The sequence below is a fragment of the Oryctolagus cuniculus genome, chromosome 2 (genome assembly GCF_051225735.1).
Source record: "Oryctolagus cuniculus isolate XC-2025 breed Fujian yellow rabbit chromosome 2, ASM5122573v1, whole genome shotgun sequence".
Taxonomy (NCBI): domain Eukaryota; kingdom Metazoa; phylum Chordata; class Mammalia; order Lagomorpha; family Leporidae; genus Oryctolagus; species Oryctolagus cuniculus.
Genome location: NC_142868.1, coordinates 159,033,667 through 159,049,304, shown reverse-complemented (window position 1 = coordinate 159,049,304; position 15,638 = coordinate 159,033,667). Strand labels below are relative to the sequence as shown.

The 15,638-nt window shown below is 42.1% G+C and overlaps 1 protein-coding gene and 1 long non-coding RNA gene across 7 annotated transcripts in view; one reads left to right on the top strand and one right to left on the bottom strand.

Annotated features, from left to right (window-relative positions):
• FSHR (follicle stimulating hormone receptor) overlaps window positions 1–15,638 on the bottom strand; it is a 165,024-nt gene that overhangs the window by 51,901 nt on the left and 97,485 nt on the right. For all 5 annotated transcript variants that reach the window (XM_089327680.1, XM_051842926.3, XM_089327681.1 and 2 more), the window contains 2 exons: window positions 3,049–3,123; window positions 418–492 (listed from right to left, as the gene is read on the bottom strand). In XM_089327680.1, coding sequence (XP_089183806.1) covers window positions 418–492; window positions 3,049–3,123 — 150 coding nt within the window. The remainder of the gene's footprint in view (window positions 1–417; window positions 493–3,048; window positions 3,124–15,638) is intronic.
• The window catches only part of LOC127490327 (uncharacterized), a 191,299-nt gene that overhangs the window by 146,490 nt on the left and 29,171 nt on the right, over window positions 1–15,638 (top strand). The gene's annotated exons all lie outside the window — the stretch shown is intronic.

The window sequence follows — 15,638 nt, the reverse complement described above, 5'->3', positions numbered from 1 at the left end:
TAACCCAAATTTACAAAATAAAACACTGCAGTGTATCAAAGAAATAATGCATATATGCATAACAAGAGAGACAGTGTCTTTGAGGTCAAGGTCACAGTTAATGCTAGCTGAAATTTTGGTGTCATCTCATTAACCCTAAATTATGACTGAGTTTTCTAAGAGGTCCGCATGACAGTCCCATTAATGCAAATGGCACCCATTATGCCTGTTTTTGTAAATGAAAACAAAATGCAATTATGTTAGGGAAATTTGCTCATTAAACTAGAATCTTCCACTAGAGTCTCCTAACTCCACTTCAGCCACCCCCGACTTCCTTGATAAAAAGTAATCACTCCTCAGAATAAAACTGGGTATTTCACTACAATGGAAAAGTAGAATTTGATATTAGATGTGGCACCAGAATATGCGAGTTCTTACAGATATCGGAGGTTGGGAAGGTTCCGGAAGGCCTCAGGGTTGATGTACAGCAGGTTGTTGGCCTTTTCAATTCTACTGTAAAAGAAGAATGCATATACAAATGATCTAAACAGCAAGGAATGCTGGAGAATTTTTACATTATGCAGACCACATCAATAAATCATCCGTCCAGTTACCCATCCACTTGTCTATACGTCCACCTATCATTTCAACAAATATTGAGCAAGCATGCGGTGACTTATTATACTAAATGGTGCAAACTATATGTTAACTCTGCCCTATTTAACTCTTATCACGCGGGGCCTGTACTTTAGTGGCAAACAAAGCATTGGCTGGGTGAGAGATGGGTGTTTAACCAGTAAGGATCTCCCAGGGTCTGAGGAGGCAAAGGAGGTGGGAGACCAATCTGGGGAATTGAGTTTGTGTCTGGTTTGGAGATAAGGGGGTAGAGAACAACAGCACAAGAGTGTGGAAAGAAGATGAGAAGGAAGGAAAAAAAGGGTGAGTGTACAAAAGGAGATCAGAGAAGCAAAGAGTGAGGGACAAAGGAAAATAAAGATAGGAATTCTGAAAAACAACCAATATCTCTTTGTTTTCAACCATGAAGTCCCCTGCAGAGAGCAACTGGGGATAGGCTAGGAATTCCCTTCATCCTGTGGACCCACCGCTCATGGGTGAGTTCCCCTGGTGACTTCTGCCCCAGGTTGACCTGCACTACGTGCTGATCAAGAGTCTGGAGTTGAGCACATCAGCTTTGGATTCCAGCGAAGCGTTGTCCTTTCCTTGGCTCCTTGGATCAGCGCATATTTGCAGAGATCCTTTGTGAATTACTTCCTCCCTGTCTTGCTAGCTTTTTGTTTCAGTAACCTGCAGCTCCCCAGATCCAGGTACGAGGTAATTAATCATCTTAAGTGTAGTCAGTGTGGCATGGGGGTGACCAACTCTCCCTTCCAGGAAGAGGTGAGAGAGCTGTCCTGTTAGCTCTCCTACCAACTGAGCTGCATCAACGGATGCCTGCCTGACTCTACCCAGAAAGCTGGCTGCCCTGTGTTTCATTTCCCTGATATTCTCTATGGGTTCTGAGACTTTGGTCAGGGCTGTCTTCCCAACTAGGATTAGAAGAGATGTAGCAGAGGGAGAAAAAAGGAAGGAGCATGAGGCTAATGGGGGGGAGGCATGACGACAAGGAGCAATGAGGGTGGGAGGCAGAGTGGGTGAAAGGAAGGACAAGGGAGGGGGAGTGTGCTGCCATGGAGGAGACTCTCCTTCCTAAACAAATTCCCCAATATAGATGTATTGTGCTTGGCCCCTACTGATACTTGGCAAATGATAAAAAAAAAAAATCCTTACTTTTTAAAAAATATACAAAAGGGTCAAGGGATTTATGGTGATGTCCTTATCCTGCTGTAGATTTGTCTGGGTGATTTTGGTTAAGCCTTTTGACTTCTCTGTTGTATCTTTCATTCCTAATTTTAAAATTAGGAGGATGGTTCATGGGCCTTCCTAATTGTGTCCACAGGAATCTGATATGCTCACCAGTGCTCTATGGAAGAAACCTTTCCAGTGACTTTAGTTGAGAACCAATACAAACCTGGCTTGAATTCCAAATGTATGAGACCAGCAGGTTACAGGCTCTAAGAAGTTTTCCCATAGTACAGAATCCTGTCTAACTTTATTTGCTGAAATGTTCCCTAATCTTGTCTGAACATAGATTCTTTTTCTTTTTTTAAACACCTAATGATTTCCTAAATTCTTAGTGGTCACAAAATATCCTTTAGAAACTTCAGTCAGACAGCCTCCAAAGTCTTTAGTGGACTTAACACTTCCATGATTCCGTGAGCTAATAACTGCTGATTATGCACTGGCATAAAACAGGTCTGTATGAGATTTTGAAATGCGTGTTAAACTGCTATGTTATCACCAAAAAATAAGAGAAAGAAGAAAGAAAGGAAAGAGGAGAGAAGGATGGAGAAAAGTATCATGATATTTTTGTAGTCATTTTGAAATTCATGAAATCTCTTCTCTATATTGATATATTACAAAAATAGGAAAAAGTTACATTGTCAACAAAGGTAAGTACATTTGGTTGGAGTAGTAGAGGAACCAAGGATGGCCACATGTACTTTAAACCCATTGATAGGCTGGATTTAATTTGCATTTATAATCTCCTGTCTTCATCACAGTAATCCTATGATGCACCCAATCTATTATTACAGTTTTGTAGACAAGAAAACTTAGGCTCTGATGGTTCTGTTTCTTATTTAGAACAGGATTCCACACCTTCAGTTACCTCAGATAGAATTCACTTTCTTTGTGTGGAATAACTTTGAACGTGAGGATGGGCTGGAGGTACAAGTGCTCACAGCCGTGGGCCAAGGTCTTTGGGCCTGTGATGCAGAGAACAAAGGAATACAGAGAGCAGGATGAGACTGGGCTCTGGGCTAATGCCAGATTCACCAGGCAGAGACACATGACAGTGCCTTTTATGCTGACTTTAACATCCTGTTTTGGCATTCTAGGGATCTGGGTACAGAGCAGAGCCAAGGCCTCCAAGGAACAGAAGAGAATTTTAAGGTTGTTGCCAAAAATAGTCACAAGCAACTGTCTCCCACCTCTGGGTTTCTTGCTTACATTTCATGTAACTTGGGTAGGTTGGAGAACACATCTGCCTCTATCACTTCTAAGACATCATTCTGAGAGATCTCTCTGAAAAGAAAGAAATACAACTCAGTTAGTTCAGTTATACTCCACAGGTGTTTCTAGGGCTCAGTACAGAGCCTGATGCCTAGGAAGATTCGTGAGAACTCAAAGCTCCTTTCCTGGCTTCAGAGAAGCCAGCAATGGGACTGAGTTAAAACTACCACACTAGAAGCTAGTACTTACTGAACACTGGGTGAACAAACCCAAAGGAATGGCTCAATTTAGAGATCATTCAGTCTACAGATGGAGAAACGGAGGCCCAGAGAGGGAGTGTTGTTTAAAGATATTTAGAGAATATGCAGGATGAGAACAAATTTTAAGTTCCTTGGAGCAGTGGTCAACATATTTTCAGTACTGGGTCAAATAGTCAATATTTTTTGGCGTTGTGGGTTAGTTGATGTGTGTCACAACTACTCAACTGATGTTTTAAGGCAGAAGTAACCATATATAACTCACAATGAATGAACCTGTGTTCCAATAAAATTTCACTTATGGAAACAAATGGTATGCTGGATTTGGCCCTGGATAGTAGTTCAATGACCCTGCCATAGGCCATGGAGTCAAGTTCTTTCAGCTAATGTGGCTTATGGAGATGAAAATGCCATTTCAGTCTCTGAATAGAAATGCAGAGTTAAATCCTCTATCCCTCCAAGCCATTACCCAAGTGGAGGTTGTTATTGCAAGGCCTTTGGCATTAATGATGTCTTGTCCTAAAATATCCAGAAAAGATCCTGCAGGTATTAGCATTTTTCCTCCTGGAGTAATTTGAAGGCAGTGGAGAATGAAGTCCACTGCACAGAAACCCAGAACTTACGGGATGAAGGGCAGCTTAATCAGTGAATGTTTATAAAGTGGCTCAGAGATGAAACGTGCTATTATTAGGCCTCCGGAGGAAGGCTCTCATGAAGTTTTAATGCAGCAGCTCAGAGTGTCTCAGGAAATCTCACAGGCACATGCATTCAAATTGGCTGAGGCAGAGGCACTATCTGCTGGCCTGAGATTTAGCTGAAGAGTTCTAGAAAGGTTTCGGATCAAGGGAAAACCCTGGAGGGCAGACAAGAGAGAAAGCTTGGGTAAGGGAAAAGGGTGAGTGATGTGAGCAGTAGCTGTCCTGTAAAGGGAGCTGGTGACATCTGGGGCATGGTCAACAAGCCCCCATGAGTGGAAAGAGATTTCATGTGAGAAAAATCTCCTCTTACTCTAGGGTAGCATCTTCATGATTCATTTGGTAAATTTAAATCTTCACAGTTTTCACAGTTGAACATGGTTGAGGGTGGTGTGTGGGTGTGTGTATTTCTATTTTTTGTGAGTCATTGGCCATTTTTTCTTTTTGCTTTCTGTTTTGCAAATGAAGGGAGTTCTGGGAGGTAAAGGAATAAGAAGGGGAAATGAGGTGGTAGACTTGGAAGAAGAAGACATTTATATGAACACTTAAAGGAGTTAAGTGGAAGAGTCTCACAGGTGGAGAATAAGGCATGGGAGAAAGGAGGAGATAACATGGAGGGTTTCAATGCAACTTGGGCCATGTCCTCTCAGAGCTATCTCCAAGTTCACTAACAGTTAGCAATAGATCTGATCACCACTCATGCTACTGTCAGCCTAAGACATATCTTCCTACTTAAGTTTATGCATTAAGAATTTGCTAATCTGGATTTTTTTGTCAGAAAGAACTAGAAATTATTGGAACAGCAAACCCCAGAAACACTTCTAAATTAATTGTTTTGTAAGGTAGTTCATATTTAAGGCTCAACTTCAAAGATAAGAGACAATGCTAGGGCTGAGCAGGGGACCACCTTTGGCCAGATGAGGGTGGTGGAAAGGCGAATGTTGTGGGGCAATGGGAAAGTACTTCCCTGAGAAATTCACAGATCTTATTTCAGTCTAACCCAGTGCTGTCTCTAGTTTTTTCAATTGTTGCTTTTTTGGATAGTTACTGTATTTCAGCCCCAGTACATGCATTCTTGTCAACCTTTCTGACATGCCTGTGAAGTTGGATTTTGGTCTTCAAGTTAATAAATGGCCCTGCCTTTCTGGAGAACCAACTGTGGCTGACAACAGAGTTTCACACTCTTTCTTCCGCAAGCCCTTCCTCCCAGTCCCTGTTGGGTACCTCCCTGAACCTGGGATTCTTCATTACAAAACAAGAGGTTCAATGACATGATTGTCAAGTCCTTTCCAGAACTGGGCAATGGCCTCCCCCCCCCCCCCACCCCCCAAGCAAAACACTCTACAGAAGGCTTTTGTTTAGAAACAAGGCACTCCTCATCTTCAAGGACAAGTCTTCTTAAATGTTAACACACAGATTACCTAGGAGTCTCATTAAAATGCAGACTCTTGGGAAGGTCTTCAGTGGCACCTGAGTTTCTTTGTTTCTAATAGCTCAGGCACTGACTGGTGCTGGTCCCCAGACTGTGCTTTGGATTTCAGGGTTCCCTGGGGTGATGGTAATAACCTCCTTCCAGACTTTTTTCTTTGCTCTACAACAATTGGGTGGATATGAAAAGTGTGATAGAGGAGCCCAAGCGGCATCAGCTTAGGGGAAGAGAAGGGCTTGCTTTTAGATTTGCATCCCCTATGAAAAGCCTTCTTTTCCTCTGTTGAAGTTTTCACATCACCTAAGCTCTTATAAGACTTTCCTTGTTTCTCAGTTTAAGGAAATATCATACTGTTCTGATATTGCCTTTTTGGCGCCAATGTTTAAATTCACAACCTCTTTGGGTTCCTAGATAGTATCTTATTTATCTGTTTTCATCTCCAGTATTAAGTAGAGAGTTAATATCTAGTAAGTGATATGTAAATGATCATGACTAGATGAATGAGTGGATAGAGATGAAGGAAAAGAAGTCCTTGGGTTTATGAATGGTGTCTGCTAAGCTGTAGACTGAAGTTTTTCTGTTTTTCTTTTGCCCCTGTTCTCTCTTCAACATGCCCAAGTCTGGCAAATGACAGCCAAGCCTAGATTGTCTATGACTTAGGCTTTTTCTCTGTTATTCTAATATACAACATACAAAGAACATACATGTTTGTACAAGTATTTGATCTGCTTTACCAATAGCATTAGATCTATATATCCCTACCTGCCTGGGTCACAGTGGCCTTCCCCAAGACTTATCTTGTTACTAGATCATGTCCTTGTTTTGACAAAATACCTAAGGAGGACGAAGAAGGATAGAAGACTGGGATTCTAGGAGTTCATAAGGCATTTGATTGGGGCTTAGAGATGGTGACTTTTAAAGTTCCCTTCTGTGCATCACATTCTATGTTTGTGTATAGGAAGGAGAAATATGCTTGCATAAGGAACTGGGACTCATATCAGAGCATTGTCTCTGGAATGGCTCTCAGAGCCACTATCAAATTCTTTTCTTTCATTTTTGTGCCCTTTTGGTCAATGATGTGAGGTGTTTTCTGGTAGGGGGAACTGAAGGGAGTAACTGAGCATTTAGAATTTATTCAGGTTGGGCAAAAATTTCAAATGAGTACCAGGTACTCATTTGCCAAATGCTGGACTATTTCAAGCAGCTTTACTGAAGATTTATGGAATGAAAAAGAGTTGAAGACAAATACCACATACTTTCTTTCACAGGTGAGGTTTAAAACGATTATATATTTTCAAGATTCTAGTGTTTCATGTAAAAATAGGGTAACTAGAGTCTGGGATAAAGGAAATGGAATGGCTAATTTCCTGGTATGATTGGTTTATGCTGGATATGTCTGTTGGAATCTTGCACTATATCCAATAAAATGTATGGATATTTCACATTAATTCTGAATTAGAAAAAAATAAATTATACCATGCCAGTGGCTCAGAACAGATTGTTCTCACCACTGAAGCCATGGCCTAGAACCATACTCTTCCCTTTGAGGGAGTGTCTGTACATGAGTCTGATGTTGTCAGAGTGTGGTGAGGACATAGCCACAGGACGCCTGTCACCTCTCAGAGGGCTGCAGCAAGATGCCTTCTTTTCCCAACATGGTTTTGCTACAGGAACTCTAATGATGCCCCCAGAATGAGAGAGAGAAAAATCATGTGCGTGGCTTGCCTCATTTAGCCAGTGGAATTCAACACTTTCACTTTCAAATACAACAACAGCAAATGGTTGTGCTCATGGTTAGTTTTATCTTAATTTACATATTAAGTAGTCTACTTTTTGTTGTAACATATTTTCCCTGCTTCCCTCATAAGATGAGAAAGTAGACCAAGAATCACCTTCATAACAGCTAACATTTGTTCATCACTTAACTATATGTCAGGTCATTTTTCTGTACTTCACTTTCCTTAAGTGGCTTAATCCTCACAATAAGCCTATTAGGTAGCACCATTCTTAGCCCTTTTCATAGAAGAGGAAAAAGAAGCACATAGAGATTGACTGATTTATCCAATACTGTACATAAATCAAAGTTCTATGCAGCCACTTGTGATGGAATGAGAAGGCCATGCCAAGATGGCACTGGTGAGCGAGCATCAGTTACTCAGGAAATGACTGCGGAATCCACCTGGCAAAGGAGCCTGCCTGGCAACAGGCAGTGATTGGTTATGGCATAAACTGCCCCTTGACCGGATTGGCTGCCTCAGCTATATAAGCTGCTGCACCAACTGTAATAAACGAGTCTGCAAGCAGCTCATCTCTAGCCTGCTTTCACTCGACTCCCGGTGTCTGTGTGGTGACACCGCTACTCTTCCCCCCACTGTGCTTCTCCTCCCAGAGCAAATCCACAGCAACAGCCACTCATATAGGCGCTTTTGAAAGTACATTTTCTATGCAAGTATTAAGCAAAGAAGAAAATAAAAAGTAACATCTGTCCCCTCCAAGAACCTGTAATTTATGTGGATAAAATCACATAACCTGCATGAAAAATTGAGTGTGCAAAGTCAGTAGAAGAGAAGTTAAAGAAAGTGTTGAGAAGGTTGAGGAGTGGAGAGATGGGTGCCCAGCATTTCTCAAGCCCTGTTTTGGCATCCCAAAAGCTTTTCCTGTTGGAGCTCTGTTGGTATATGCCTGTCCCAGTTTGAACCTCTCTTCTGATAAACCACACATAATTGGAATGAGCTCCCCTCTTGGACCAGGTCCCATATCTGTGACTGCCCAAGGTATATTCAATTGTATGTTCTGTGATTTCTTCATAGACAGCTACTCTAGAGCAAGTGGATTATTTTCCTCTCCCAATTCTTTGTCCCTTCTCGACATTGCCCCAAGGCAACAGCTCTGCCTGACTTCCCTATCAGTCTATTGGACCAATCCAAGTGTTTAATCCTAGAGTCATCTCTGACTTCTCTTCACCATTAACTGTGAAAATCCTCTTAATTACTTTTTTACAGTATTTCTTGCAGAGTTCCTTCATTTTTCACCATCATTTTATAATTAGGGTTCTTTGAAATTTCCACCAGACCAGCAGTCCTTAATGGTCATGTGTGACACAGGAATGGTCTGATGTGGTTCACAGGTCATCATTTGTGAAAAAAATTAAATGTCCAATGATTTATGTAAAGTTACAGAGTAGACTCCAGGTTTTACACACAGACACACACACACACACACACACACATATACACACATAATATGCAAGGAAGTAAAAATGAAGAGGGGCTGGTGGTCTCTGAGTCCGTGTCTCCCTGATACAGAAGTATGGCTGGTGCTTAATTAACCCTTGGCAACCATCCATTAGATTGTTGTCTGAGACAACAAATGGAATTAAAAGAGAATGATACAAAGTGAAGGAGGGAGAAAGAAATGTTTGTGCTGAAAGCTAGAAAAGGTAGATTTTATTAGTCTGGATTCTTGTCATGGAGCTCTAGTCGTGAAAGACAAGGGGTATGGGGGACAGTAAGGAGTACATGTTGTGTGTGGAGGAGAAAGGAAAAGGACATTGATTGAGTCACTTGGTTTTGGGGTTGCCTGCCAGCTAAGCAGAGGCCAAGTGATGTAGTGATTGGAGTTTCCCTGATGCACAAAGGGTGGTCAACTGCCTGCAGGCTCAGCATACTTGTTATATTTGAGCTGTGTGATGTAAGGCTACAGGAATAATGGTGATAGTGATAATAATTAACCTTTATGAGACATTTGCTGTGTAGCAGGCACAGTGCTAAATGCTTGACATGGGTACTTTCACTATTCTTATCAGGGCTCTGTTGATTTGTCTTGGTCTTAGTTTTTATACACATGTGAGTAGCAACATGAACCTGGAATCCAGACAGACATGAATTAAAATTGTAGCTTTATCATTGCCTAGTTGTGTGACCTTGGACAAGTTGATGAACACCCATGATATTTATTTCAGTGGGGGATAATTATACCTACTTTCAGGATTTTTGTGGGAATTAGGGAGATAATATATGACATGCAATAGATATTTACTTGTCTTCTAAAATCTATTTTCTCTTTCTTGCCCTGAATGTATAGCTAGATTACATTACCAGGCAGTCTTCTGTTAATTGTAACATTGTGAGATGAAAGCTCTTCTCATGGAATGGAAACAGAAGTGATATGCTTATCCTAGGCCTGGCCAATAACCTCATATATGTGCTCCCCCAAATTCTGTCCTCCCTAAAACAACCTGAAAACCACAAGTGAAGAGGGAAAAGCTGCTTTTGCCCTACAATCCTAAATAAATACCCAAGGAATCACTCTGGACTATTTGGTGAATACAAAGACATACATTTTGTTCTTGAGATTTCTGACATTTTGGAGTTGTTGTTGTCATCTATGACATTCTAGTACCTAAAGTAAGAATCTAGCACCCTACATGGTACCTAGTACTTGGTCAGTAAATTCTCCTCCAATAACAGCAGGATAAGACTTTTGTGTCTGCTTTGTGGTAACAAATGGGTACATACAGTAATTGCCAGAAAAAAATTTATTGGCTGATTAATTGGAAGTCATGTAACGGGGCTGGTATTGTGGCATGGCAGATTAAGCTGCTGGATGTGATGCCAGCATCCCATATCAGAAGGCTGGTCAAGTTCTAGCTACTCCACTTCTGATCCAGCTTCCTACTAATGCTGTTGAGAAGGCAGCATGGGAGACTAGGATGAAGTTTCTGGCTCCTGGCTTTGGCCTGGCCCAGACCTGACTGTTGTGGTATTTTGGTGAGTGAACCAGTACATGGAAGACTTCTCTCTCTTTCTCTGCCTGTCTCTGTCATTCGGCCTTTCAAATAAATAAGTAAATCTTGAAAAAAAAAAAAAAAAGAAATCATGCAGGAGTATTGCTTAACCAATTAGAAGAAAACAAATAGGCAAGTTAAAAATTTCCCCTTAAAACTAAATCTTTGACTTGATTTTAGCCAGAGACTTCTCTTCCTTAGTGATACAGTATTTAGTAGCTTTGATCAATTTTCCTGGCTTCTTGTGGTGAGCACACCAGGTAACTGCCATTTATTGAATTATGGACTCTTCTCTCATTTTCAATTGTTTCATGAAAAAAATTCCAGCATGCTGTAAAGAATAACTTTTTTTTTTTTTTATAACAAGAGGGACTGCTGAATGCATTAGCACACTGCCTGGGAGAGTGTTCAGGTTAAGAAGTTTGAACCCTCAGCTCTCTCAGCTCCAGAAATGCAGTGCTGCATGAGGCAGGGTCTCTTGAGTGGGCAAGAGGAAGCCCTTCATCACTTTGGCAAATTACTGGTGCTCTCTGAGATCCATTTTCCTCTGAAAGATGTTGCTAAGGTCCTCTGTCCCTTAGTACATTTTATACTCAATCCTTTGTAGTTGGCCAGGCTGTTGAAGATCCTATGAATAATGCATGTCATACACTAGGAGAAAAGCATATAGTGTTATTCAAAGGTCATGCTGCTTACTATTATTTTTATTACTTCACTGGAGTCAGGAGACCTAGGTTCCAATCCCGACTCTGCTGCTAATTAACCACTCTCCTTGAGTCAAATCAGTTACCTTCTCTGGGCCTTTGTTCTCATCTATAAAACAATATTGTTGATCCAACTGATCTCCAGGGTCTCTTCCATCCCTAGAATTCTTTGATTTTAATTGTTTCTGTGATTCTGTTATTAAAAGGCAGCCAACCACATCAGCAGCAGTCCTCCTTGAAAGGCCCCTTCCATTTCTAATAAGTTGGAGTGGAGTTCAGTGAAGCATCCTATTCAAGACCCCACAGCTGTTCCTGCGGGAGCAGTCCCCTGGCAGATCCATGGGGGAGCAGCAGCAGCAGGAGAGCCAGCAAGTGCCATTCTGTCTGAGCCCTGGACAAGGTGGGAAAGAAGCGATAGCCTGAGATAGTATTCTCTTGAAGACAGTGCATGTTTTATTGTCAGCTCACAGAGGGCTCCACCGATACCCCCTCAAAGCCAATGTTGATCTCCTTGACATACACTCAGAGATAATGCACCAAAGAAATGTATACATGTGTAGCAGCAGCAGTAGTAGTAGTAGTAGTAGTAGTAGTAGTAGTAGTAGTTGTTGTTATGTCAGGCTGTCCTATCTACTGCTGTCATGCCACAGCATCCCAAAATCCCTTCAGTAATTCTCTGTAGGTTTTAGTGTATCTATTACCCTTGCCGTCTAACCCTTCCCCCACCAGGTTTTCCTCCTCCTTCCAGCCTCTGTTTTCACTCTGAAATTCATAATTACTCTATCTTTTATGCCCCACCATTTTCCACCTCATTAACTCTTATTCTTGGCACAAAATGCTTCCTTTATGAGTTGCAGTGAAAGAACAACAAGGAGATCCCATTTGGCCACTTCTGAATTTTTGAGACACATTGGTACTTGTATTTTCCTCTTTGGAATGCTTGGTTGTAGCACCCTTCTAAGCTCCGTGTATGCAAAGCTGTTATCCATCCTGCTCTTTGATGACCTTTCAGAAATGCAGGGGACTCTGATCACTGCCTCCGTTGTAGATTGGTTTTGTTTCTGTTTCTGAGAGATAGATTGCCCCCATCCCATGTCCAGATGCCAGTCAAAAGTCCTAACTCTGCACCTGCTTTACTTCTTGTTGGTCCTGAGAATTTCCATATTTTTGTAGCAAAGGGATCCACATGCTCAAGAAAAAGAAATCAAGGTCTTTTAAAGCTTTCTTTTTTGTGAGATGATGCCATTGCCTGCAGAAAAATGCTATCATTCTAGGGAGGGATGACTTTCCATTTCATGTGAGTCTTTGGATGCAGCCAGTGAAGGCCATCTGACATGTTGGACATCATTGACCTAGGTCAGTAGATGTTCAAACCTTTTCTGTCCCTTGGAACCTTTCATTTAAGTGAAGGCTTGGAGGGTAGTAAAACAAGTAGTGGCTTGTTCCTGTGGAGGCTGCAGGGTGCTGACTGTGTAGGGCATGGGAAGGAACTGATTCCCTTCTTCGAGCTAGCAGCTGAGGGCTTTTCCATACTTCTGTGGGTGTGCATAACTGAATTGTGAAAAACGCATCTGCTCTTTAGTAAAATAATTTCATGTAATAGAGATGTTGATAGGAAAACAGCTTTTAGGAATTTGTTTTGCTTTTGTTCTTCAGTGTCATTGAAATTAGAATGTCAGAGTAATCAGCAAAGGGACCAGGGACTTTATCAGCTACATTCTACTTTTATTGTTCTACACAACTCCCTCCCCTTTTATTAAACAGATGTGGTAATACAAGAAGTTGTAATGACATGGCTAATTAATAACTGAGCTGGTCTAGGTTAGAAAGTTCTTCACCTAGAGCGAAAAGGATATATTTTTACTCATGCACTCAAGTTCTCTTACATGGCTTCCTTGTTGGAGCTATAGAACTAATGAGTCAAGGCCATTCGTCCCCAGGAAAGGGGTAGCTAGGTTATGACCTTGGCAGTGGAGGTGGCATTGTAGACTGCTGTAAGTACTGCCTAGCTCCATGGAGCTGGTAAAGTTACTTAGGTTTCCTGAGCCTTGGTTTCCTCATCCTTGAAAAATGGAGATAATAGCATTTACCTAAGAAAATCTTGTGAGGATCATGGATGAAATAGCCACATGTTAAGTATCTGAAGTTTAGGAAGTGCTAAAGAAACAGAATTCTAGTCTAGTGACTGCAAATCTCTTAGGGTCAAGGATTTTGTTAAATGTGTAGCTTTTGCCTCTGCACTCGGCACATGCTCCATACATGTGTGCTGAATGGACAGTTGGCGTCTGCAAGGCCTGAACACCTTTGCCTCAGGCTGGGCAAAGCAAACACACACTTTGCTCTCACACCTGAACGGTAGTGTGGGAGGGAAACCCAATTTCAATTTTAAAGTCTAACCTTTAACGTTTCCTCAAGGAAGTCTTCTTGAATGCTGAATTAGGACATTTCCTCTCCTCGGAGCTTCCCTGGCAAATTGCTTGTGCCTTTGTCAGAGTGATCTTCCACAGCTGGACTTGCTGTCATGCCACCTAGGCTCTGCTTGCTGGCCCCCGAGTGCTGGAGCTGCAGCACCTGTCACTCTTTTGTACCAGGTCCTTTGAGTTACATGTGGCAGGCTCTCAATATTTGTTGACTTGGAGAGTATTTTGGGCATTAAATCTCAAATTTCTTGTGCACTCTGCTTCTGCAGATATGATTGAGAGAATAGAGTTTCTGCCTTCATGGAACTTCTAGAGTCTAACAGGAAATCACACTCTCTTCTGCAATGGTTAGTGACCAGAAAGACTGATTTTCAAGACTTCTTGCAATGGTTCTGGAACATAGTAGGTGCTCAGGAAGTTATTGTTGATAAATTAAATGAATGAAAAAAGCAACAGTTGTTTATCTTGTTTACCCCTGATGAACAGTAAAGCTTGCAGAAGTTATGTGATTTTTCACACAGTCACACAGCTATTTAAAAATAGAGGGCAGAACACAGTCTGGATTGGCCAACTCCCAACCTGGTGTTCTTTCAACCTATCAATGTAATGGATTGCGTACCTACTTTTCAGCTATGAATAGTCACACCTTTCCTGCTTCCCATGATATACTTTCTTTCTCTTTTTTTTCTAAGAATATAAGTATAGGGAGGAAAAGAAAGATATTCTGACCAAATGTGCCTTTGGTAGAAATTCTGGGACCAATTTATTACATGAAATCCTGATTTAGGTTTCAGAATTCATTTGAATACATTACTTTTACAATTTGCATATCTAATTATGTTTTTCTCTGTCACCAACCACAAGCAATTTTCCTCCTTTTAGGATCATTGTGTCTTTAAATGTAAGATATAAGACCCAGGAATTACCATAGCAACTTGCTTTCCAATTAGAGTGCAGTTGCTGACAATCAATATGATGAGACAAGGTCAGTGACTGAGTAAGCCCGGTAGTATTTAAAGAGAGCTGGGGATGTGCAGGGACAATGAGGAAATGAGAAAACTGTTGGAAATCTCTCCCCAGTGTTGTGTGGGGTTCCTTTATTGCTTGCTGCTCGTAGAACCTGAAACTGTGTCTTAGAGTAGCAATAGTGTATAACTCGCCAGAAAGTACCCAGGAATGGAGGCAGGAAGATGTTTGGTCAAGGTTGGTTTTCTGACTTCTATTCCCTAAGCACTTTACACAGCTGAACATGGGAAATGACCAAGCTGAAAGTGTGGATGAATACTGAAGGGGGAGTTATTGAAGGGGCAAACATAGCAGGGCTGCTTTCAGCCTAGGTGGGAAAGGAGGAGATCTGAGAGGAAGTGGAAGGGTTCGCCCCAAGCTTGCCTGGACTGGGGGCTGTGTGCAAGCCAGAGCCTGGCTCAAGGGATCATGGGAACCCTGGTTGGCCTTGCACTCTGCATTACCTGGGCCCCATTCAGTGTGCTCTTCATGCCTCCTTCCCTCTATCAGTCACTGCTCTGAAGAAGAAAAACTCATCCTCACCAAAGAGCCACTGTCTGGTAGCTGATGAAAGCCCGACTGGAGGGGAAGAATGGCATTTTAATAGGGAGCAAAGCTTTAATAAGAGAGTCATCATGAAGGCTAGGCACAAAAGAGCAGGTGGTAGAGGTATTTTATTTCGAGTCTTTGGGTCTTTCTGGAGCCTTTATACTAACATCTGTGACCTCCTGTGATTTCATGGCAGCCAGGATAAATGAGTGTAGGTTCCTCACACAGGAAAGCAAGATGAAGGGAGGGAATTGTTGTAGTGGCAGAACTGTAGATTCCTCCCAGCACAGCGCCACACTGTGGGAAGCAAACACAGAGCCATGCTTTCTGGGCACGCCAGTGTTGAGAAGATGAGGCTGGAGGACTCAAGTGTTCAATACCTAGTGGGAGAACCTAGAGAGGTTGACTTTCTGCCTGGTACCCCCCGCCCCATTCCCACCCTCATTTCCCAGTTATCCTGAACTTGAGGACTGGGTTAGGGGAAGCCAGATCTGACACAGGAGGGGACGAGAGCTGGAGCTCCTGAAAGCTGTGAGTGAAGGCCTTGGGCTATCAACAAGGTTCCGAGTAGTTCAGAAGAGTCTGACTTGCTAAGTCTGTGCTCCACACCCCCAAATCTCTCTCTGTGGGAGAGTCTCTGTGGCCCTTGGGCGCTAGTGTGTGGGAGTCACAGGCTGGCTTCCGGTCTTCCCTTTCTGCTCGCAGTAGTGCAGCTATGAGAAGATTCTTTGATTGTCCCAGA